The sequence below is a fragment of the Canis lupus genome, chromosome 14 (assembly GCF_003254725.2).
Source record: "Canis lupus dingo isolate Sandy chromosome 14, ASM325472v2, whole genome shotgun sequence".
Lineage (NCBI taxonomy): Eukaryota > Metazoa > Chordata > Mammalia > Carnivora > Canidae > Canis > Canis lupus.
The window spans coordinates 55354082-55379771 of record NC_064256.1 but is presented as its reverse complement, the minus strand read 5'-3'; the positions used below and the strand labels follow the sequence as shown (position 1 = coordinate 55379771).

General features: G+C 42.4%; 1 protein-coding gene across 3 annotated transcripts in view; it reads right to left on the bottom strand.

The window, feature by feature from the left end:
* CAV1 (caveolin 1) overlaps window positions 1–12186 on the bottom strand; it is a 35640-nt gene extending 23454 nt beyond the window's left edge. Inside the window, exons 1-2 of one of the 3 annotated variants that reach the window (XM_025464740.3) lie at window positions 12034–12186; window positions 8579–8743 (exon numbers count right to left, since the gene is read on the bottom strand). In XM_025464740.3, coding sequence (XP_025320525.1) covers window positions 8579–8680 — 102 coding nt within the window. In that variant the 5' untranslated portion in view covers window positions 8681–8743; window positions 12034–12186. Of the gene's footprint in view, window positions 1–8578; window positions 8744–9329; window positions 9462–9998; window positions 10143–12033 lie in introns of those variants that run through there. The other 2 variants (XM_025464739.3, XM_025464738.3) reach the window with 2 other exon arrangements.
* Between the last annotated feature and the right edge of the window lie 13504 nt (window positions 12187–25690).

The following is a 25690-nucleotide window of genomic DNA, read 5'->3' as shown; positions in this document are numbered from 1 at the left end:
CTCAGACACGGTAGCATTGTGCAAAGAAATAGATGTGGGGATTCCGAAGTTGGCATGTGCAAAATGCTCAGTCCAGCCCAGAGTGGGTGGCAGGATAGGGAGAAGGGGCCTTGTGGTTTTTTCTTTCTGTTTCTTTTTTCTCCCAGATTTCCACTTTCTCACTACTTGGGTCTAGATATCAGCATCTTTTCCGGTTACTCATTGTAAGTAAGAAAATGTAATTGTGTTTGAAATCCACAACAAAAAGGATATGATCCAGTGCAGTCTCTAAACACAATTTGTCTTTTTATGTAGACTCTATCAATGCCCGTTTGTACTGTAGTGTCTTTGCTGGGCTCAGGAATTGAAAATTGAAATGCAATTCTTAAAAAATTCACTTTTAAATTACTCTAAGTGCTATTAAGTACATACACATAGTATCAAAATTTAAGCCTCCTCCAAATTAAAAATGTCTGGCTCTTAATTACCTACACAGCTGACAATGACTAAAGAGGAAGCTTGGTTATGCCTTTAGGAATATGTATTTCCCCTGCCATGAAATAATGACAAGAAGACATCTTCTCAAGGTTCAATAAAGAAAACAAGATGTATTTTATATCTGAAACATCAACATAGTTCCCATGAGAGGCAGGAAATATGTATTCCTTGCAGGTGTAAATCTGTTCCACCAATTAATTCCCCTGGTAGTTGCACAGTACATGGATCATGCAGATTTCCTTTAAGACAAAATTAAAAACACTTCCCCCACCCTAAACAATGGTTCGTGTGAAAGCATGCCATTTTATGTTTCCTGGACTAACTGAAAAATAGTTAAAACTATTTTAAACATTTTAATCTTTGATGGAGGAGCTGACAACATATGTGATGGAAGGATGTCACTTTCATTAACCCTATGTTGCAAGGAAAGAAACCAAGGTTTGAGGGTGTAGTAGGTTGGCCTGTAAGAGTGCCTCCTTCAAGTTATAGTGCGGCTTGATGGCTGTGATGAAGGGCAAGAGAGGGGTCATGCTGGAGAGTAGCGAGGAAACAAAGGCATGCCATGACTGGCGCGTGGAAATTATGCCCATTCTGCTAAAAATTAGTGTGTGTAGGGATTCCTGATGTATTTCCAGGTTATAGGAATCAGCTATAGGCCATTGCCAATCCATCTGTGACCATATAATTTTTCTTCCATGCTAGGACACTTCTGAATGTGGAAAGGGCACTATCGATAGTGCCCCTAATAGTTACTCAGGGCTGATCAGTATTACCTTGTCTGTATGGGACAACCTAAAGCATATGGCTGCCCCACTCCCAGTGACCCAGCAATGCTAAGTTTATGGTTGGCTCTAAGCCCAAGTGGCCTCACAGGGTGGAGAACCATTGAACAAAGTTGGTTTGGGAGCTCTTCATGGTGTTTCGAAACTCTCTGAGTTCAAACTGGCCTGACCCTCAAATATTCTTCTGGCAAGGAGAATGTCTAGAGTTATGTAGTGTTACTCTACAGTCCTCTATTTTCTTGGGATAGAACTACCCAGAGTGTATGTCTGTAAGCCACCCTTTCTAAATCTGACTTCACAATGTAATTATACAGGGAACTTTGAAAAATATAGATCCTTAGGCTCCAGCCCTACATATTCTAATTTAATAGATCTGTGTAGTAAGCTCAAGCACCTGTGTTTTCAAAAATTCCTCGGTGATTCAGATGCCTAGCCACATTTGAAAGCCCTCTTGGATTTGTAAAGAGTCTATGGGGTTTTTAAAGAGCTGCAAATTTCAAATTTTCAATACAAATGTTGGAAGTTGAGAGCCAATACAGGAAGAGAGAATATGAAAGAAGAACAGAAATATTTCCCACAATTTAATCATATTTCGTGTAGGACCAGAACAGAGGCAAATTGTTTAAAAATATATATGTTTCTTATTTTGCCCATGCCTTGATTACTGGCTCAGGAACAATTAGAGACATTATAGATGAGTCATTTTTTTGAACTAAGCCCTGATGGTTATAAAGTTTTAGCAGACAGTGGAATTTGGTAAAAGAATTCCAACAAAAGTTTGCAAAGGAAACTGTATAAAGAGAAGCAAGGAAGTAGCTATAAACTCCGCGTGAGTGGTGCTCATATCTAGTTACATACGGTAGCCACCAGCACGGTGCATAATAATTATTTATTGAAAGGTGGATGACTTTCAGAGGGAGTGCTATCGTATGAGAATGACTCTCATTCTTTTCTTTATAGTTAGATAAATTGAAGCATAGAAACAAAATAGCTTGCCCAAAATATTTTTAGGGCTGGTGTTTATTAGCTTTTATGAGCTAAAGAAGTTTGATCCCATTTATAAGCCTAATTCTTAGGGACTACCGAGGGAAAGAAACCTGTTGGCCTTGACATTCTTTACTCCTTCCTTGGGGTCCAGTCCCACACTAATGGGACTAGATGCTTTCTAGTTGAAAGAGATCATGAAAGCAATAGGCCATTATGTTGAAACCCAAACTGACCCGATTACTGTGTGCATGCCTTTCTTTGACTATTAAAGAAGAGGAATTTTGTGTCTGTGCATGTTTAAGAATGATTACATTCAAGTTTTGGAGGAGAAAGTTACAAAATTCACAAAAATATTTTTTCTTATCTTGGCGCAATAGTTTTCCACTCTATCAGGGTATATGTCAGGCATTTGTCTAGGGGCTGAGGGTTTCTTTTTTTTAGGAACTTCTTTTAAAAGAAGTATACTATGCAAATCTCTTTCTCCATGGCCTTAGGGTACCATAAAGGACATAATATACAAGGTCCAGAGTGTAGAAGAAGAGACAGCATGTGCTTCTTGGCATAAACCATCTTTGTGGGGATCCCTGGGTGGCTTAGCGGTTTGGCGCCTGCCTTGGGCCAGGGTGTGATCCTGGGGTCTTGGGATCGAGTCCCGCATCAGGCTCCTTGCATGGAGCCTGCTTTCCCTCTGCCTGTGTCTCTGCTTCTCTCTCTCTCTCTCTCTCTGTATTTCTCATGAATAAATAAAATCTTAAAAAAAAATCTTTGTATGAAAACAGCAGTCTTTCCCATTCCCCACACAAACCAAGCCAGAAGGATCATGAAAGGGCCCAGAACCCCACAGGTCAGTGCACACAGCCCCATTCTTGTAGGGGCGAATTCTCTGTGGGTATTTCCTCATAGAGAACTTATGTTGAAAAGTAGGGCAAACTGAAAAGCAGTTTCATTCAGAATATGAAAAAGTCTGTTATTTTATGGACTTGAGTGGGCAGGACCATAAGCAGGTGGTTTTTCAAATTACTGGACTTTCCAGATGCTGCTTACTATTGCAGCTGTTCTCACTGTAAGCCCTTTTAAAATGGAGCCAACACTGCTATTAATTGGAAGAATAAGCCACATCGTGAGCTTTTTCATAATTCAAACGTATTTTTCATAATTCAAATTATTTTTTGGTGACAGGAGATGGAGAAGAAAGAAGAGACTTTGTTTGAAGAATCACTTAAAATGTATATCATTGTTGAAAGTGTTTGCGGATGCGTAAGAATAAATAATATCCCTCATTTTAGTATTGTTTTTTGCTCAGTGATGTGAGAAAATTTCCCGCCAAAAATGACCATCCTGCTCCTTTACAAGCAGGGGATTCTGAAATCTGTGCATGATCTCATTTGTGGCAAAATATCCGTCACCACTCACCATCGTGTGGAGCTGTCTCCTAAACAAACAGACAAACGAAACCAATACCAATTCCAACGGAAGAGAGTAATAACAGGGTGTTGAGGGCTTTGAGACAATCTGATCTTTTAAATCTTAGGCTTTGATTATATGTATATCAAATAAATATGGAATTTGTAATTGCCATTATATTGAGATCAATCAATCACTTTAGGATGCCTTCCAGTTGAAAAAGATCAAGAAGACGTTGGGATGTCATTTTGAAATCAGAACCGATCTGATTACCATGTGTATGACTTTTTTTTTTTTGTCTGCCAAAGAAAATTTTGTGTTTGAGCATATTTAAGAATGATTATATTCAAGTTTTATGATGGAAAGTTACAAATGTATATTTTTATTTTCAAACAGAAGTCTTCTCTCAGATGTTCTGATTCTTCTCAGGACTAATCTCAGAATCATCTCAATTCATTTCTCCCCTCATAGCAATAGTCTACATGAATCACATAATCTTGTCCATTCTTCCCTTTATCATACATTTCAAAATATCTGTTTTGCACAGTGACCGTCTGAAAACATGGATAAAAATTTTAAACTTCTATGGCCCTTAAATTTCTTTCAAGGGATTGGAAGTTGGGCTGGGAGCCATTATGTTCTCTTCCAATTCTAAAATCCTGTCATTTTATGCTTCTCTGATTTTGTCTCCAGTGCCACTGCACACTGTCCTTCTTTTTCATGTCTAGACCACAGTGCAATTATGTCTTCACTGTTCTCTGCTCAACCAGACTGGCTACCTTTCATCACATCCTGTAGCTTAGCCAGTCATCTTTGAGAAAGCCCACCCTCATCTTGTCATACTCAAGCCTGAAGTCTTGCCTTCTCACTGTTGAGATGATAAAGTCCAAACTTCTCATGAGTGCTGGATAAAGGCCTCTGCCAAGTGGCCATGATCAGTCCGTTCACCTTTATGACCTACCACTCTGCCACGTGAATTCTCTGCTTTCAATCAAAATGGGCTACGAAACCTTCCATCATGCCTGGTATGAGACATTCCCATCTCCATGCCTTGCTTATTTTGAAGCCCTCCTGTGCTTTTCTCAGCTGTTTGCCCTTCATGATCCAACTCAGACTGTACTCCTTCATGCCCTTCTCTATTAAACTATCTAGAATCCATCTTCCTTCCCCGACCCCATTGTCCTATCCACAGTAGGATCTCCCTAACACTACCAATACCATTCACTTAAAAAAAAACAAACTTTATTGAAGAATAATTGACAAATATAATTGTATGTATTCAAGGTGTACAATGTTGGACGCCTGGGTGGCTCAGTGGATGAGTGTCTGCCTTCAGCTCAGGTCGTGGCCCCGGGGTCCTGGGATCGACTCCTCTATCAATCCCTGCAGGGAGCCTGCTTGTCCCTCTGCCTGTGTCTCTGCCTCTCTCTGTGTGTCTCTCATGAATAAATAAAATCTTAAAACGAAAACAAAACCAAAAAACCCCGAAGTGTACAATGTGATGATCTGATGTACACCTACATTGTTTGATTACCAAGATCAACATAGTATCATTCACTTTTTAAAAACCTTTTTATTATTCAATATTCAATACTGCTTACTTTTTTCCTTTTTTTATTTCCCCCCCACTCCCCCTAAATACTGCTTGCTTTTGATTTATTACCAAAATGATAATGAGAAGGTTCACAGTAGAGACCACATAAAATAGCATGTCAATTAAAAAAGAAAGTGAAAATACAAAACCAAGAGTGGGAGAGGGTAGTGATGCATATTAATGAAACTTAAAATCTAACTATGTTTCCTAGTAGTCAAAGCAGAAAAGGATCCATTAGTTACCATTTGGCAGTGACTTAGTATTGTGTTATAGTGTATTCTTTAAAACTTTTTATCCATATGCGTCTTGTCTCTCTAACTCTAACCCTTGTGATTGCTACAACTTATTTTAGGAATTATGCTTTCTAGTATGTCGTGCAGTGTATAGTCTAGCATAGGGTGAGTTTAACAAATTAATTTATTGGTGGCTAATATGATGTCAGAATCATAAATCTGATGTTTTATTTATATGGAAATTCCAGTTAAGTACATAGTAAACATACAAATGAAAATGTGAATATGAAAAGAAGACATAGAAATTTCAGAGGGAGAATGAAGGGTCTGAAGTTGTCATCGCTTTAATCAGAGGAAATTTTAAAAAGCATTCATAGCCTACTATTTTGGTATAAATGTCTATAGAGATGTAATATAGTACAGCAGACCTTTAGGTAAGGTAGGAGACCGAACTTCTTGGAATTAAATTGTATAGACTAATCTGCTGACTTTTCTTTCTCTCCCTGAGTAGCTGTTTTATGAGACTGAAAGGATACTGTGCAGATACACCATGCTGCGCCTCACACTGTACATCAGGGTTTCATTTCTTCTCCATCTAGAGTTCTTTTTCTAAACTTGGTATAAGAGCCTTTTTAAAATGTAAAGAACTAGTCTGGCGCTGTCCAAAAGCAATTTCCAGGATGATGGAAATGTTATAAGCCTGTGCTGTCCAATTTGGGAGCCAGTAACCTCGTGTTGAGAACTCAGGATGTGGCTAGTGTGCCTAAAGAACTGAATTTTAATTATAATAATGTTAACTACTTGAAATTTAAACGGAAAGAGCCACAACTGGCTAGTGATTATAGAATTGGCAAAGGCAGCTCTTACAGAGCTGCTTGCCTTTAAACAGAACTTTCCATACCTGATTTGGTACCCTGATCACTGTTTCTTTATTATCACCTGACATTTTAAGCTACCATGCATTAACAGTAAAACTTTGGATGTTTTTGTTATTTTAAGAAGTCTATGTTGTCAAAAGTAAAATTTAGGAAAGTTTATTTACTGCCGTGTAACATGGAGAGGGTCATACTTGTTTCTGTCATCATGTTTGTGCTGGGACTCATAGAAAGCACTTTTTTTTTTTTTTTTGAAAAGCACTTCTAAAACAGGAGTCTCTGCAGGTTATAGGCTACCCCTCCTGGGCTACTGCAGATGTCACTCTTTGGACAGAAATTGGACTTGTAGCCTGGGCCTCTCTCTGCAGGAAGTCCTCCGAAGTCCTTTCTCAACTAGGCCTCTGAGTAAATGGGCCTACCAAATTCTTCCCAAGGTGGATTTTTCTGTCTGAGTGTCTTGTTTTGCTCATAGGAGCAAATGGGAGGGGTTTGCTTTCTCTAGGCCAGCAGGAGCTTGCTGTAACTCTTCCTTTTAATTTTTTTTTTTTTTTTTAATATGAGGATCCCCACACTTGCTCTTTGAAATGCTATTCTGTTAACTGCTATTTCCTCTAAGCCTGTTATGCCTTTTTTCCATCTGCGTTGAAGTCTCTTTTCCCAGTGGGGCCTTTCTTTCTCAGCTTAGTCATGCTATGTGTGGAGACCCACATCCACACTGCTGGCCTCTCTGACTCATCCTGGGAGGCTTGCTTGCTCCAGGAACCCCACTCACACTGCGGTGGAACAACAGGGAGGCTCCAATGAAGCCAGCCCTTTCTGAAATCTGCCTCTTTTCCTGGCATCTCTTCTTCTTGTCCAAAGCTACATGAGAAGGAGAAAAAGCAAAAATGTCTTTCCCTCTCTTTAAGGTGACGCTTTTAGTAAATCGTTTTTAGCAATTCTAATTTCAAGTTTATAAGCTACTTTTTTTTTTTATTGCTGCTGCTTTTAAATATTTCATAATCTGGCTAGTAGAAAAACCTACTAATGCTCCAATTTTCCTTTTTCCTCTACCAGCAAGCCAAGAGAGTCAATTCTGACAGTTACATTTTCCTTCCCGTTACAGGTTAAATTGTTTCCCTTTTTGAAATAAATTATTCATAAATGTGCATAGTCTCTGAACTATGGCTCTTCCCAGCCCCAGATAGGAGACTGGGTAGGTGGAAATTGCTCATCTGCCCCATTGGCTGTTCTGGAGTTGTGCAGAACTGGGTCTTCACGCTATAATCTTCCAGGCCAGGATTTTCCTTGGCCCTCCCCACTCCTCAAAGAAAACCCTCTGCCAAGAATGGCTCAAGCCCATGATTTCCCAATCCAGATGGATTCGGACAATAAATTTCCCTGACTTAATTTGCTAAGAGGGTCAAAGTTGAATAATATAATGATAATCAAAAATTGATCACTGACTCAAATCTAAGTTTGGCCAATAGCTCATTCAGATGCCTTATTATTTTTTTTTAAAAAAATCACCAAACACATTCTGAAAATATAAAAAGGAACTCCAGCCTGAGTGTCTCATTAACTCGGGGAAGCCTGACCCAGGCAGTCACTAAAGAAGTGACTTTATATACCTAGCTAGGGGTGTCTATGGGAGAAATCCAGAGGCGCTCATTATTTTTGGTTGTGGAAATTAGCTTGGTCGTGCACGAGTACCACTTTTTCCCCCTCCAGTTAAGATGCTCTCTCTCCATATATGTGATATATAATATATCAATCTGAAGCATTTTTACCCACCTTATTATAGTTAAGAAAATAACTTGAGGTTACCCTGATTTGAGCTGGGACAACCTGCCCACTCGGTATCCCATAGGTCATCGAGCCACAAAGAACTTACACAGTGACCTTACTTGCTTTAATTCTAGGTGCAATAGGGCGCCCCCCTTCGCTAGAGTTTAAGCCTGGGAACAGGCAAGAGGGTGCCCCGCAGGGCCAAGCGCCTCACTCGCCCAAGGAGCGCGGGCCAACCTGTCGCGGAGATCTGGAGGTGTGTTGGCCGGGGGAGAAGTGGGGTTCTAGGAGGAGGGCAGTCAGCGAGATTCCAGCCGAACTAGCCGGCGGGGTGATGGGGGAGGGCAGGGTGGGGGGACTCGGGGCCCCGCGTCCTCAAGCGCAGGAGGCAGCGCGCGCGGGCCCAGGTAGCGGAGGATGCTCGGAGCGCCCCGGGGCGGGCGGGGCCGCCTCCCCTACCTTGACCACGTCGTCGTTGAGATGCTTGGGGTCGCGGTTGACCAGGTCGATTTCCTTGGTGTGCGCGTCGTACACCTGCTTCTCGCTCATCTCCTCCGCCATGGCCTTGTTGTTGGGCTTGTAGATGTTGCCCTGCTCCCGGATGGGAACGGTGTAGAGGTGCCCCTGCGCGGGGTGGGGGGGGGACGGCGGGGTGCGGGAGGGGGGGGGCGGAGATGGGAAGAAAATGTCAAAAAAGGCAATGCCAGAAAAAGGAAATGTCAAAAAGGAAATGTCAAAAAGGAAAACGAGCGGTGCGGCGGCCCTGGAGGTCGCCCGCCAACTGGCCGCTCGGGCGCCGCCGGCGCTTAAGAGGATGGAGGCGAGGACACCACACCCCTCGGTGCCCGCGGGGAGCCCCGGCCTCCGCCGCCCGCCGCCAGGGGTCAGCGCGCACCCGCGCCGCCCCCGCCCGCGCCCGCCCCGCGCGCCCCCCAGCGACCGCGGGGACCCGTCCCCGGCTGCGGGGCGCCCCTCCCCCACCCTGCTCTCCAGAAGCTCTCCGGCGTCTCCCTCGGGCCCGCTGGAGCCCCCGGGACCCCCCGGAGGGGCCCCCTTTCTGCCCCCTTTCTGCCGCACCTCCCCGACACCTGCTGGCTCGCCGCACTCTCCGCGCCCCCCGCCCCCGCGGGGCTCAGCGTCCCGAAAGCGCCCGTGTCGGGAGCAGCGCCCCCCGCCCCCCCGCAAACCGCCCCGAACCGCGACCTCGCACCTGCCCGGCGCCCCCGACCTCCCCGACCTCCCGCAGGTCCCTCCTAGGCCGCCGGCGGGGCGCGGGGCGGAGGGCGAGTTTGGGGAGCGAGATCCCCGCGCGGACGAGGGGTGGCACTGGGGGGGGGGCGGGCAGGGACAGGAGGGGAGGGGAGGGGAGGGGAGGTCCCCCCTCTGCAAACACCCCGCCGGGCGCCGGGATGCTGGAAGGGTTCTTGAGGCGGCCCGAGGGCTTCGGGCGGTGCCAGCCGGTCCAGGCGCCTGGCGGAGCGGCGGGGACGGTCCCCCGGATCGCGGGGGGATGGCGGCGCACCCCGCGTCCCCGATCGCAGCCCCCCAGCGCGCAGGGGCTGGGCCGTGCGGGTCCCGACCTAAAGCAGCGCCCCGGGCCCGCCCACGACCCAGGAGCGTGCTCTGGTCCCCATCTCGGGACCCCGGGGCGCCCCCCGCCCCCACTTTCAGCCTCCCTCTGGTTTAGGGCCCGCCGGCCCCCCTTTCCGAAGAGCAGCCTGGACGACATTCCTGCCCCCTCTTCAGCTCCCCGCCCAGGCCCATTCCTCGGAGGTGCCCGCGCCGGGGGAGCGCCCGGCGGCCGACCGCGGGGGTGGGGTGGGGTGGGGTGGGGGTGGGGGCGCCCCGGGGGCTCCCCGCGCGCACCCCGCGAGCCTACCTCGGAGTCTACGTATTTGCCCCCAGACATGCTGGCCGGTGGCTGGGTGAAGGCTCCGAGGTTTCCCTGGGCTGTTATTCAAGGGAACCGAGGAAGGAAGATCTTGTATTGTGCAGGGGGGGGGGGGGGGGGGGGGGGCGGGGAGGCGCAGGCGGGGGGCGGCGGCTGGGAGGGAGCCTGCTGGCCGCGGGCCCGGGGCTTGCCGCGAGCGCCCGGCCGGGACCTGCGCGCCGGGTCCGGGCACATCCCCGGGGTTCGGCGGCGCGGGGCGGGGAGCGCGCGGGGAGCGCCCCGCGGGGGTGGCCTAGACCTGGGGCGCACGTCCCCGGGGGGCTCGCGGCGGCGTCCTGCGGGGGCGCGGGGTGGGCGCGGGGCGTCGCGCTCCTCCCCGCGCTCCTCCCCGCGCATCTCCCCGCGGAGAAGCCGCCTCCCCGCCCCCATCCCTGCCCGCCCAGCTCTTCCCCACTGTCACCGGGAGGAAAGGGACGAAAAAGGGCCCAGGACTTTTGGGCACGATGCGCCCCCGACGGCGAGCAAGCACACGTGCGCGCGCGGTGCAGGTGGCGACGCGCCGGCTCACACCTGGCGGCCCCGGACAGGACACACAGACACGCGGAACTCCAGTTTCCCCGCCGCTTCTGAAAGCCCCCCCTGCCCTGCCCCCCAACCCTCTGAAGCAAACGAGAATGGCAGGCTTCGCCCATCTTTCTGGAACTTTCTGGAAACTCATGCCCACACGTTGTGCCACATTTCCAAAAGACGTAAAAATATTTACAGTTGTAGGAATATTTAGTGGGAGCTTCAAGTTTGTCATAGAGGACTTTTTCTAATTTTTTTTTCTATTTTTTTTTTTTTCTAATGCACTTGCCCGTGCGTTAGAGGAGACCCGGTTCTTCTAGGAACCGATCTGAAGTTTAGCAAATCGTTAGCAGTTATTTGCAAATGTTTTCTCTATTCCTGAATGTGCGGCTGCTATCTTTTTATAAAGCGTACGCCTAAGGTGAATGGAACAATAAGCAGTAGTTTTACATCTGGGCTATGGAGAAGTCAAGAAATTCACTGTCTTTTGGCCTGTGGCTCCATATGCAATCAGAAGGAGAACTAGAGGGGCGGCCCGGGTGGCTCAGCGGTTTAGCGCCGCCTTCAGCCCAGGGCCTGACCCTGGAGACCCAGGATCAAGCCCTGCATCAGGCTCCCTGCATGGAGCCTGCTTCTCCCTCTGCCTGTGTCTCTGCTTCTCTCTCTCTCTGTGTCTCTCATTAATAAATAAGTAAAATCTTTTTTTAAAAAAATAAAAAGTAATAATTAAAAAAGTAAAATTAGAAAAATGATTTTAAAAATTTAAAAAAAGTAAAATCAGGACTTGAAATAGAAAATCTGACAATCTATCTGAAGGGGCACAGGTTACAGGAAACATTTTGGTGGTCTGTCCATAAAGGCGGAGGCACAAAAGGAGGAGGAGAACGGGTAATAGAGGATGGGACCCTTGGAATTGATTATCTAGTTAGAATATATGGAACTGTAAAAGAACTATAAAGGACAGGCTATTGTTGGTGGTAAAAAGCAATACAACCTTTAAATTCTTTTTTTTTAAATTTATTTATTTATGATAGACATAGAGAGAGAGAGAGAGAGAGAGAGGCAGAGACACAGGCAGAGGGAGAAGCAGGCTCCATGCAGGGAGCCCGACGTGGGACTCGATCCAGAGGTTCCAGGACCAGACCCTGGACTGAAGGCTGTGCTAAACCACTGAGCCACCCGGGCTGCGCCAATTTTTAATTTTTTAATTTTTTTCAATTTTTTTTTTAAAGATCAGTTTCAATTATATGGCAGGGGAAATGTTACAAACGTTGGCGTTAATTATGCCGGCTAGTCATGATTAGAACTCTAAAGATCTTCTAACAATTGGGCTTTAAAATTTTTATTTCTGCCAAAATCCACTTGTAGATTCTTTGAACATATTGTGTGTGAAGAAGCATGACATGCTAGCAAAGAGTGGTGTCAGGGTCACCGGGTTGTGCGGTGCCCCGCTTACCTCTGACGGTTGCTGGAGGACTGCTGTTCATCTAGCTCTTCCTTCATGAGCGTTGGTTACAAAGCAGTTGTGGTTATGGCCAATGGAAAAATGTGGAAACCGTTTCCCATCTATTGTTGTTCAGTCTTCAGCTGCGATGAGTAATCTTGACTGTGAAAAAAGTCAACAGGAACAGGGAGAGAGTGTGTCCTGCATTCCAGCAAGGAATGGACTTTCCGGGGAGGCCTGTGAGTGAATGCTTAACGAGCTCAACCCAGGCAGGTCCATGGCGAAGCCAAATCAACAGCAGCGCCCGGAATCATAATGATCAGTGAAGCGTTGTCAATGCCAAAATGAATTCCTAATGAGAGGAAAAACCACAAACTCTTCGTTAACCTGCCTCAACAAGAAGTTAGACCCAAAAAGAAACAGATTGTATTCTGGTTATAATAGCTGAATTGAAGAATTGGCTCCACCTTCATGAGAAATAAAGATGAATAATGTTGTTAGCGTAGGTATAAGATCTGAAATGGATAGATGATATAATGAATAAAATAGTTTTTCTTCGATACCCCTAAAGATAACTTTAGGCTTGGAGGCAAGTTAATAAATTTCTCCAAATCATTTACTAAAAAATGACCACATGGCGACTTATTTGCCCCCCCTTTATTTTTTTTTAAAGAAGCAACCTTAAAGGGCAGCTCATGCTTTATAGGTTACTAAAAATATAGAGCTAAAAGGGACACCATTCATCCAAATCAGTTGTCTTAGAGATGCGGAGATTGAAGTCTAAATACATAAAAAAGAAAAAATAAATAAATACATAAAAATGATTTGTTCTTGAAGAGTTTTGCGGGAGTAAGGAGCATTTTAAAGTTGATAAATAACTAGAGTTCCTGTTAGTAGTTTCTGGGACATAGGATTCTTAAGTAACCTGGGGAGATCTACTCACGGTAAAATTGTGAAGTTAGTTGCCTTTTGTGTTCTCTTATCTTCTGCAGCCCCTGCTCCCCAACCTCTCAGGTCCCCACCACCCCAGGTCCTCTTACGCTAAACTGGCTTCAGCTGATTTCCACTCTAGGATTAGAAGTCCAAGGTTTGACTGCTTACAGTGATACTGGTGGTTTTAAGAAGCAGGAACCTTTCCAATGTTTATCAACACCGAGAAGCCCAAGACTGCCCAACTATGACTTTGTCAGTGAGTTCAGAAAAGAGATTACAGCTACCCCTAAGTGTGATATAGAAAGAATAACAACCAGGGTGACAGAGCACCCAGCTGGCGTTCCCAACGTGGGTCACAGCTCTGGAGCCTTGGAGTCCCGCTGGCTAGTGAGTTGCTCATTGGAAGGTTGGGGGCCTTAAGGAGAAAGTCAGAAGGGGAAGAGGGAACATTTCAGAGGGTGTCTATTTACATGCATAAATACCAACATTTTTACAAGCTCTGTGTTCAGCTGAACATTTATCCTGTTTTTCAGCATCACCACCTCACACGCCTTCTACTGAATTCCATTCAGGCCTTCTTCCCATACCTGCTTTACCTTCTTCCATCCTTCCATTTATATATGGAAAAAAATTAGCTTTCTAGATGAAAATCTGGCTAATCCTCTGATCCCTTTTTATCCCTCTTCTGGCTTGAAGTGGTCCCCTGGACTCTTCCTTGTTGTGCCTTTCCATTTTGAGTATTTTAAATATTTTTTTCTATTTATTTTCTTAAAAAAGAACAAACAACTATTTGTACATTCAAAAATCTTCCTGAAAAGATGAGAAAATATTTTTTTCATCCAGTTTTTTTTTTTTTTTAAATTAACTTCACTCCGCTTATTTGTAAAACGGAACACATATTGACATCTTAGCGGTGCCATGAACATTTAATGAGGTGATGCACTTAAAGCACAGAAGATACTGCGTAAGTCTTAACAGATGCTAGGGGTAGGGACAAATTTCAGCCTACAGGTTCAGAATCAAAATAAATATATTTTAAAGTATTTTTCTTGTAACATAGCTTAACCATCCAAGATACGGCAAATTGTATAATCAAATATCATTTTGCCATATTTGCTTCAGATTTTTTAAAAGTAGAAAACATGGTTACTACTGAAATCCCTTGTGAGATGTAACTCTCTCTTTTTTTGTAACAGAGCTTAATTTCTTTCACCCCCCCCCCCCGCCCCCCATACCTTCAGGTGGCAGAAACTTTTCTGCCATTTTGCTGGGATTGCACCTACTTCCCAGGGGCTTCTGAATTGCTACGGAATCTCAGGGTGGGTCTGGGGAGGAGTCTCTTCCTTCGCTGTGCATCTTGGATCTGCTGATAGGTACATCATCATCCTGTCTATCTTCAATCATTGGTCCATTCAGGGTGTTGCTACTCTGTCCTTCATGTTCATTCAAAATGCTCTTTAGGCCCAGAGACACTTTTTGCTACTTCTGTGTTTTTTTTGTTTTTGCTTTTTTTTTAATTGGGCCTCTATTTACATCTAATACATTTGAATGGGCAGGCCTGATGTAGCAGCCTGGAGCCACCCATGGTGAAGGTGCTGCAGAGAAGAAATGCCCTGCCGGGGTACAGAGAAACTCTAGGGGTTGCTATCTCCACAGGCCCTACTCAGAAACAGGAGGCACAACTGTCTTAGCGATTATATCCTCTTAATTTATCTGAGCCTTGGCTAAAGACACACATATGTCAAAAATCTTTTTGCTTATTTTCCCAATTTCCTCCCCCTTGCACAGGAAGCCATGCTTGCATATCACCCAACAATTTTTGTGTGACCTGAATTCCCCCAGGCATTCACCAGGGGTTTTGGAATCAAGAAAAGCCTTATCTCTGCTTTTCTGCTGTAAGGATCCTTCCCTAGGCTTAGAGGTGGGTGGGGTAGGGGAGTGCTCCAGGGGCTACTAGAAAAGAACGTAAGTTAACGTATCAGAAGTGTCATCATTAAGTTTTCTTTTTTTCCTTCAACCAAATCCTGCCAAGATTTTGCCAGAAACATCTGATAAGCTCTATCTGGTATTTCTGAATTATAACAAACCCTTAAATCCAAATTTTAAATATTTAATATTTCATTGATAGCCATTATTTACATTTATTTATATTTCATTGATAACCTTGTGTTAAGGCTTTTATCCTTCTAATTAACTCAAAATATTGATAGTGGAATAATATATCTGGCCTTTAGCTATCATGTCAGTTTACTTTCCAATTTTCTTATCAAATGCTTTGTTATCCAAGACCAAACCAATCTGACTGGTTATTTAATATTATTGAAATAAGATTAATTCTTGGGAAAGCTTTTGGATAGCAAATCCTGTATAGAAAAGTACAATTCTTCTTGGTGTCCTAACTAAAATTGGTAAAGGTATAGTTGTACACACTGAATCAGTGTGGATGAGGCTTTCTGGCTATGTCTGAGTGATATCACAATAGCTAATTAAAAGTGAAAGATGATGTGAAACAACACTTTTTTGTCATCATATATCCACTACATATTTTAAAACTGAATTTTAGGGTGTATCAATCAATTAGTGCTACAATCATTTGGCATCAATAAACTACTACAAAACTCAGTAGCTCAAGAACAACCGTTCGTTCACACAGACCTATGGGTTGGGTGGGCTGGGGCTCAGTTGATGTAGGCTAGGGCCACTGGGGCAGCTCTGCTTTTCACTGTAAGTCTGTGCTGGCTCTGTTCCATATCTCTGTGCTCCTTGGACCCTCAAGCTATTGGGGAAGATTCTTCTCATGATCCAAGAAGTAGCAGATACAAAAAAGGAAGAGGAAAAATATGCCATAGGTTCCTGGAAGCCTAGACCTGGAAATGACACTGCCCCATTCTGTAGGGCAAGGTAAGTCACGTGACCTAGGCCAAAGTCAAGGGTTGGGAAGTGAATTTCATCAATGAGGCCAGGGCAGGGTGTGAATACAGGAAGGCGTAAAGATCCCAAATCTACATTCAGTGTATTCATCGTTAGGGACTGGTTTTTGGGTTCAGTTTTCCATGTTTTAATCTAGTTTATGAGATATACCCTTTTGCTGTCTTTTAGTTCCCATAAAGCTATACATAGTTTATTAAAAAATCTTCCCAATAAGTAATTGATAAAAAAATCTCTTAATCTTAAATGCCAACTTCTGTATGAAGTTTTTTTTTTGTTTTTTTTTTTTAAGATTTTATTTATTTATTCATGGGAGAGAGTGAGAGGCACAGACACAGGCAGAGGGAGAAGCAGGCTCCATGCAGGGAGCCCGATGTGGGACTTGATCCCGGGTCTCCAGGATCATACCCTGGGCCGAAGGCAGGCATTAAACCACTGAGCCACCTCGGCTGCCCTGTATGAAGATTCTTACATATGATACTTGACAGAGGACGTCAGTGAGAGGGACCTAGACAGGTCATAAGATGCGCTCTCCTGCCTTAACACAGAATGTGATTTTCCAGACAGTTAACAATTTATCCTACTTTCAAAACACTAGGCCATCATCTTGTTATCATTGGCATCACCATTATTATTATTTTGAATTATTGTTTTGGATTTTATTGTTGTTCTGATAAAATTTTTGGTTTTCTTTGAGAATGTAGCAAAATATTGTCTCTAAAAGTAGGTGTTCAAAACTTATTTCCTTACATTTTCTTTTACTTATAAAATATTTTCTTTGAGATACTTTTTTATAAATAATATTAAAAGCAGGGCAGCCTGGGTGGCTCAGCGGTTTAGTGCCCCCTTCGGCCCAGGGTTTGATCCTGGAGACCGGGGATCGAGTCCCACCTCGGGCTCCCTGCATGAAGCCTGCTTCTCCCTCTGCCTGTGTCTCTGCCTCTCTCTCTCTCTCTGTGTCTCTCATTAATAAATAAATAAAATCTTAAAAAAATATATAAAAGCAAAATCACAAAAACAGTCTGGTTTGTCATCTTAAAAGTAAATTTAAATATTGAGAAAATGCTAAATGATAAGCAAATACAAATCACATTGAGTTCTTTTTTTAATTTGTGCTTGGATCCATGAAGATTTCCAGGTTCAATTTATCATCTCATTATAAAGACATAAGAAATCAAACTATCTGCTATGAAATTAGATTATCTACCTATTTTGACTATTTTAATAACTGGATTATAATAGCCTTAACAAAATAACTGATCCAGCATTATTTATTTATTTAAAGATTTGGTCTAGCATTCTTTCTTTCAAAGATTTCTTTATTTGAGAGAGATAGGGGAGGGGAGGGGCAGAGGGAGAGAAAATCGCACACGGATTTTGGGGGGCTTAATCTGATGATCTCTTGACCCTGAGATGAAATCAAGAGTTGGATGCTTAACCGACTGGATCACCCAGGTGCCCCTGGCCTAGCATTCTTTAAAAAGAGAAAATCTTAGTCCAAACTTAGAGCCAAATAGTAATATAACCTAAGGATAATGCATTCAGAAAGCACGAACTGAAAGGTAAATAAATGTTTGGCTCATCTTGTCATCTAGATAGATTTATATCAATAATAAAAATAATAATCACAGTTTTATCTAATCCAACATTGAAAATATTAAATGTGAGAATTGGGCATAGCAATTTTTAGAAAAATTGGGATCAAGTGATGAACCAGATTACTACATTTCATCTAATTGAGAGAAGTAGAATGTTTAGATATGCAGATAATGACTACATTTCCTCCTATTCAAGCAAAACAAAATTATGGCCATCCTTTAGAAGTGTGGAAACTCCATAGTCATTCAAAGTATAACTTAGAAAAAACAAAACAAAACAAAGTATAACTTAGAAAACCTAATAGGACAAAATATAATACGATATGATATAATGTTATGTAGCATATCTGCAATATTTACCATTTTATAATATACTAGTAGAGTGATTTTTTTACCAGGAGTGTTTTAATAGCATATTAGAATAAAAATAAACAGTGTATTAGAGCATCACATCTTTTATTTTAACAAATAATTTAAAAATTCCATTTCAATGATAATGAAATGATAAAGAATAAAATGACATTATCCCCCGAACACCAGCAAAAGTTATAAGGAGATACAGACTTCCATATTTTTCCTAAGTTAATGTAAATATTTGGGAGGAGCCCTCCACAAAAGCTCTTTGTTTTGTAACCAACCCGCCTGGCTTTAAGTCAGAGCTCCATTATATAACAACGGAAACTCTCTTTCCTTTTGGCCCTTTCCCTAGTAAATAAACTATTTACCAGGAGCTGCTTTTTACCTGGGGGAGATTTATCTCCACAACTACTCCCTTTGAGGCGATGATGCTCAATCCTAGAGCATTTCACTCTTTAAAAGGTGTATCTAAGTTCATATTAACCATTCATTCAGTGGTTTGGTCTTTTTTTTATTTTTTTATTTTTTTTTTTTTTTTTTTTTTTTTTTTCAGTGGTTTGGTCTTTACAGAGAACTCTACTTTCTTACAATCATATGATGAGTGAGTTTGTTTTTTCACTAATTTCGGAGAAAATCTGTGATTGCAACATTAGCTTTCCTATGCACTAGAGGATGGGCTTCATTCTGCACTACTGGTTTTGCCTTCAGTTCAGCTTACTTCAGAGGAAATGTGAAAGTTTTAAAAGTAGGTCTGGGGGATTATAGCTGTGAAACAGGTCCTAGAATCCTTCCAGAGGGCCAAATATCTCTGTCAGTTTCTTCTTTTCTCTGTCTGCAGCTGCTTCATTGTCATTTCTTTCTATGTCTTACTCAAGCTCTACTAGGGCCTTATTACTCAAAGTGCGGTCCAGGGAGCTACGGCATCAGCATCTCCTGAGAGCTTGTTAGAATTCAGAATTTCAGGCCCAGTTCCTGATTTACTGAACCCAAATCTGGACTTTGACAAGATCTCCAGGTTATTCGCGTGCACATCTACACTTTGAGAAGCTGGGACCTAGGAGAACCTTGAAAATGCACATTCTCTAAAAGCATTTTAAGGGGTAGGAGTTATGCCATCAAATATTACTTTCCAATGTAAGAACTATAAATGAGAACTCCCCCTCCGTCCCCTACCCCCCAACGCGCCTGCGCACACACACAATTACTTGCCAAAAGAGTCTTTACACGATGGGAAGAACAGTAGGAACTGAAGCCTGGATGACTTAACAGGGAATCCCAACTCCACAGGAGGAAGTAACAAACATACTATTAAAGAAATATTTGTAAACAGATGGAAGGAACCGTCATTTAAGGGGGAACCCTCCAGGCTAAGTTGGCCAAGTTGCTCGCAGGGAACTGGCAGTTCTTTTCATTTCTATAAACTGAAGGCTTCTTGGAATGTGAAATCAAGAATTACAAAATGGGTAGCAGCCAAGATATTTTTTTTTTTTTTTTTTGGTATGAAAGGTCCTGAGCTATATTAAACTACCCCATTAGCCACACCCAAGTAGTATTGGTGGGTAGGAAGAGTTGAAGCACCACTCTCCTGTTAACTTTATAAGAAGATAAAGGGGTTTCTTAGGGACTGCTTGAAAGTCACCCAAACCCATCTTGCACCATGAAATGTTTCATGCTGGGCAGACCTCACTGCAGATTTTAAAGCTGGAGAAATATTCCCTTCAAACTCTGAATATTTCTTCAACTCGAAGCATCATAAAATCGTGAAAATCTTAAAATGAATCCCTAGTTCAATATGCAGCATTGAACCTGTCTGCATTTAATCTGTCCCAGATAAATGAACGTTCATCATTCCCAAAGTTCTTCCAGGAAAAATATTTCACAACCTTCTCTTTACTGTTTCCCTTTGTTTGAATATATTTATGATCACAATCTTATGGTGTGTATCTATGCTAATTATAAGAGAATTCCACTTAGGCTTTCTCTCCGAAAAAAATAGTTTTATTTTTTAATTTTTTTAAAAAAAATTATTATTTATTCATGAGAGACACAGAGAGAGGCAGAGACCCAGGCAGAGGGAGAAGCAGGCTCCATGCAGGGACCCCGATGTGGGATTTGATCCCAGGACCCCGGGATCATGCCCTGGGCCGAAGGCAGACGCTCAACTGCTGAGCTACCCAGGCATCCCAATTACTATTTTTACCTGTGAGTGAAGAATCTGGAGGAGAAATGAGTATGGGGATCACGATACTTGTTATCACTATAGAAAAATGTTTATTACATTTTTACGTGTGTACGATGGAATACTATAATGTCATTCTACAATAGCACCTAATACTGTAGTAAAAATTACAAATATATTTATAACTTTTTACTAATATACATACAGACATACAAAAGCTATCACACACTGCTATTGCAATTTTTAAGTTGTACAAACCTATTGAAAAGCAGTATGACAATATACAACCCTACCATTAATATTAATATGACTGTATACTTCAATCTAGTTTTTTCTGCTTTCAAAAATTTATCATAAGCAAATTACCTTATAAGAGGAAAAACATTTATATATGGCTTTCCCTGGGATTTCCGAGACTAAACAACTGCTAATAAGACCGGATAACATATTTTTTATTTTTATTTTTTTATTTATTTATGATAGTCACAGAGAGAGAGAGAGAGACAGAGACACAGGCAGAGGGAGAAGCAGGCTCCATGCACCTGGAGCCGGATGTGGGATTTGATCCCGGGTCTCCAGGATCGCGCACTGGGCCAAAGGCAGGCGCCAAACCGCTGCACCACCCAGGGATCCCAAGACCGGATAACATATTAAAAGACGTACAAACTGACAAGAAATTTCCAACCAAGTGAGAAAAGATACAAAATGTGGCTTCTGTTTAGAAAAATGCATGCTTAGTGTATATAGAAATCATCACTGTAATTATTAATATTTTACGTGTCAAGCCGTCAAGTATTGAGGAGAAATGTCACCATTGTGCTTTTGATCCATGTGAGGACTTGTTAGAGATAGTGAAATTTTATGAAATTTACAGAAGATAGGAATAATAACTGATATTTGAAAAATATTCTTTCTCATTTAAGCTAGAGTTTAGAGCCTAGAGCACAGACCGTAAAGGGAAAGCGTCTGCTCAGGAGAGCAGGGTATAAGGCTGGGGGAGGGCTCAGGGGTCAGAAGGGGACAGAGTGAGGAGGGTACAGGGCACTCAGTTACCACCAGCTTGGGGGGAACTCTTATCACTGAGGACTTGGAACTGACTCCATTGATCAGAGAAAGGAAAAAAAAAAAGGGTGCTTCTCAGGGCAGGAAAGGTGACATGACTAAGTGATGAATGAAAAAGAAGAATTTGGCTAGAAGGGAGAACAAATCATTAGAACAGCTATGCACACATGCTAGAAATAGCAAATCATCTCTGTAGTGATTAAGAGCCTAGACTCTGGTGTCAGATTCTCTTGGCTCAAATCCTCACTCCCACTGAGATCTTGGGAAAATCCCTCAACTGCAGGGCATCAATTTACTCCTCTGAAAAATGGGGATGATGATAAAATCCATATCATGGGATTAAAGGGCAGATTAAATAAATGCCTAGCAGGTAATAAATGCTTAACAAATATAAATGTTAGTGTTTGTACCAGAGATCAGAATTGTCTTGGTGATACAAGGCATGAAGGATTCCAACCAGTTTCCCCCTCCGTTAAAGAAGCATGTTAATCCTTGCTACTTGCCTCCCTGGGAAATTGTGTGTTTATCCTTCAACTTTCCAAAAGACTTCTTGTTTCACTTGTCCCAGTTAGCTGAGCCAGCAGTTGGCTGGAGCTGGTATGCCATTCAGCTAGAGAAGCAGGTCCTGCTTACTGCCCTTCCCTCCCCTTTTGTTACTGGCAGGTGCTCGATGACAGGCTACTCGGAGGCAGGGAAAGAAAAGAATGCTCCAAAGATGACCTTTTGCTCTGATCTCTTCCTGATGCGTTTATGTCTGGGAGAAATATTTGCCCTTGCTTACGTGCTGTTTCCCACTCTGAGTCATGTCTCTTCCTTTCTCTCATCATTTTCCACCCCTACCTTTTCCTATAATGGCAAAAACCACTTCTCCAAACGTGCAGCCAAGCTGAGTGACCTAACACGTCCGAGTGCAGGCGGATAGGTGTCTCTGTCCTATTTTTGGATAATTGTTGAAGTGGTGTCCTCTGATTTCTCTGACTGCTGCGTGGTCTTCTTTCTTTGCCACAGATAACGTGGCAACAGTCAACAGCACAGAGAGGCAAGGTGAGAGAGAGACCGATGGTCAGAGGTTGTAATTCAGTTTTTGCTTTACCTTTTGCTTTTCAGCATTATCTTTAGGGTACAGGGTAGTAGCAGAGCCCTCAAGTCCCCTTCCACGGTCCTTTACATTCAATCAGACATAAGTAACATTTCTTTATGGAAAAAAGAAAAGTCTTTAAGTGACATCAAGTCTCTCTATGCTCGTTCATTTTCCATTGTCCCCTTCACTAGAGGTTTGGAGCAGGAATGTCCAAAAGCAAAGCCATGATGGCTGAGGATTGTGTCTTTGGAGCCTCCTATTTTCCCTTTTTCTGTCCCAACTTCCTCCTTGGTACTCTCACGTGGAGCTCAGCTCAAAGCCCTCTCGCAGGTCCCTTATGTAGTTTTCAGTATCCCCTTCTCAGATCCTTCATTCACATAAAGTAAAGGATGACTGTTCAGCTGATAGATGGAAGAGTTACCCTACGCAGGGGCATCTTTTACTTAACACAAGCATCAGAGGGTAAGGTGCCATTGGTGGCAGTTCAGACATAGTGCAAAGCAAAAGGCTGAGGAGCAGATACGAAAATGTCTGAAAAATATAGCAAAGGGTCCCTTTTGTTCATTTTGCCATTTGGGGTTGAACAGGGAGAGGAAACGGGGATGATTAAATTATGGAAGCCTGACTTGTTTTTACTCCTAAAAATTGTTGCCTGAATATTTAGTATATCTTTATCCTCACCTTCCTCCTTTAATACTTTTCTTTTGTCCACACACACACACACACACACACACACACACATGTATATATATAAATACCTTGAAGGAAAGAAATATACCAAATCCTGGTTTATGATAAATTACGTCAATGGTGGTAATTTTTCACTGCAGTACTACCTACATTTTTTTTTTTATTTTTTAGTTTCTTAATGTGCAGCCTTCTTAACATTCTTTAAGGTCTTGTTATCTTAAACATTCTAAAATGACAATGTTGAGAGCTAAAGAAACTGAGCCATTATTTATATGATTTCTCTACTGTGCTATTTAATTTGTCCTGGGATTCAAATGAGACAATGCACGGGACTGGGTTTTCTAAAATGTAAAACCCCATTAAAGAATCTTTTTGTATTATACATTTCAAAATGGGGAATAGGATAGTGAAAGAAATAGCAATTTTTATTTTATTTTTTTTAAAGATCTAATTTATTTATTCACGAGAGACGCAGAGAGAGGCGGAGACATAGGCAAGGAGCCCGATGTGGGACTCAATCCTGTACCCTGGGGATCAAGCCCTGAGCCAAAGGCAGACACTCAACTGCTGAGCCACCCAGGCCTCCAAAATAGCAATATTTTTAAAATACCAGAAACTGTGTTTCCCAATGAGCTTCTAAGTGCTAGTATTTCCTACCCCTGAGATGTGAAAATACATTTCAGATAAGAGAATTGAGAGTAAAGCATTTCCCCAAAGGATGAAATACACCTAATATGTTTTAATATACATTTTTGTTTTCCCAACTGATGGTTCATGAGTGAGAAAATGGTGAGAAAGGAAATCTTATTAGAATCAGTATGTTTCAAACCTCTCTTGCAAATAAAGAAAATTACGAAGTTGAAATGTGATTCCCATCCCAGCTCTGCAATCATTCCTAGTTTTCTTCAGTTATTTATTCTCATAGTCATTCATCCAGAAAATATTGACTGAGCTCACCAAGTGCTGGGCCACCTCAGGAAACAGAGACCAAGTCATGTTTTTGGTTCTCAAAGATCTATCTAGCAGTCTAGAGGGGCTTCATGGGGTGAGTTTTCCATGTGGGAAGTGAGAATAGGGTCTGCACAAGATTTTATCTGAAGTCACAGAAGAGGCACTTGATGTGGAGGAGTTTTAGAAGCGGGGGTGGGACAGGCCTTGAGGAGAGGAGTGATGTTGGCACAGGGACAGAGGAGAGAGTCGGGCACACAAGAGCTGCTTGGCACTTCAGTAAGGGCTACAGTAGGCGGGGCCGAAGATAGCAGTGGGGTGATAGTGAAGGCCTTGTATACATAGCTTAAGAGCTTGGATTTTGGTCTAAGAGCAATCACATACATTTGATAGTTTTATGCAGGAGAGCGTCATGGGAGTTTTGATAAGATCACTTTATTTTTCGAAAAGGAAGATGGATTGGAGAAGATCATATCGAAGGCTGGAAGTGAGGCCCATTAGGAGGCTGTGGCAATGGGCTAGGCAAAAGATGAAGGTGGCAATGATTATGGTGACAGAGCAGTGATTTTGGTAGAAACATGTCCAAATAAAATACATTTTAATTAGAGAATAGAAATTAGCAAAATAATTTTGCTAATTTTGCTAATTTTCTCTGAAAATACCGCATTATTTTCAGAGAAAAATGTAACAACAATAAAGACTCAGAATTGTTAAAGATCTAGGAATCCCTGTCATGGAGAATCAAAGCCACATACTCATCTTCACAATCGACTGAAGATTGAAAAGTCAATGTGGGGGCGCCTGGGTGGCTCAGTGGTTGAGTGTTTGCCTTTGGCTCAGGGCGGGACCCCGGGGTCCCGGGATTGAGTCCCACATCGGGCTCCCCACAGGGAGCCTGCCTCTTCCTCTGCCTGTGTCTCTGCCTCTCTCTCTGTGTCTCTCATAAATAAATAAATAAATAAATAAAATCTTTAAAAAAAGTGAATGTATTCATTATTGTATTTATAGCACATCAGCCTTCTAATTGATAGAAATTTGTGATTTTTAAAAAATTCCTGGTCTGAACAGCTAGATTGTTTTTGCATATACATAGGCAAGTCTTCATCCTACTAAAGTCACAGAAAGCAATGAGATAGGAAGCTCCTGAGATCCTTTAATTTCCTTCATTAGAGATAAGAAAACTGAGACCCTGAGATTAAACCCCTTGCAGGTGACACACCTCAGTAATGGCAGTGCTGAGACTGGAGTCCAGATGCCTAATCTGGAGGGCGGGCCTTTTTCACTCTAATAGCTTCCCAAGAAAGGCATCTAAATAAATTAATGGGAAGTGGATGACTGTTGAAAAGAGATTTTTAGTTTCTTCAAAAATATAAAAAACGTTTTAGAAAGCCAAACACCTGCTTTATTATTAGAGGTTGGTCATTTTTCCAGATTAACTGACGAGAAAATCCGTGCCAATATCAGCAACTACTCTTAACATACTCACTTTCCAAAAATAATTTTGTACTCTAGTCTGGCTTCGTGGTACCACTATCCAAGTACATGTGATTTATATTGTTTTACTTTCTTATTTAAAAAATTGAAAACAGAAATATCAGTTTATTTAGGATTAGCAAGAGACTTCCATTTCATGAGGAAGATGAAGTATGATGACTTTGTGAACAATTCATTGTGTATACTATTCATCAAGTGATAGAAAAATTTATAGGGAACCTGTTTAAGTGCTGGGAAAACAAATAATTAAATTACTAATTCCATAATTTTTCACAAATACATTCCTGAATAAGCAGCAACTCATGTATTTTTTTTTTCCTGTTATGGGTTTTTAATGGCTTAGGAAAAGGTTCTTTACTGATCAGTTTTATATCTAATGTAATAAAAACAATGAACACA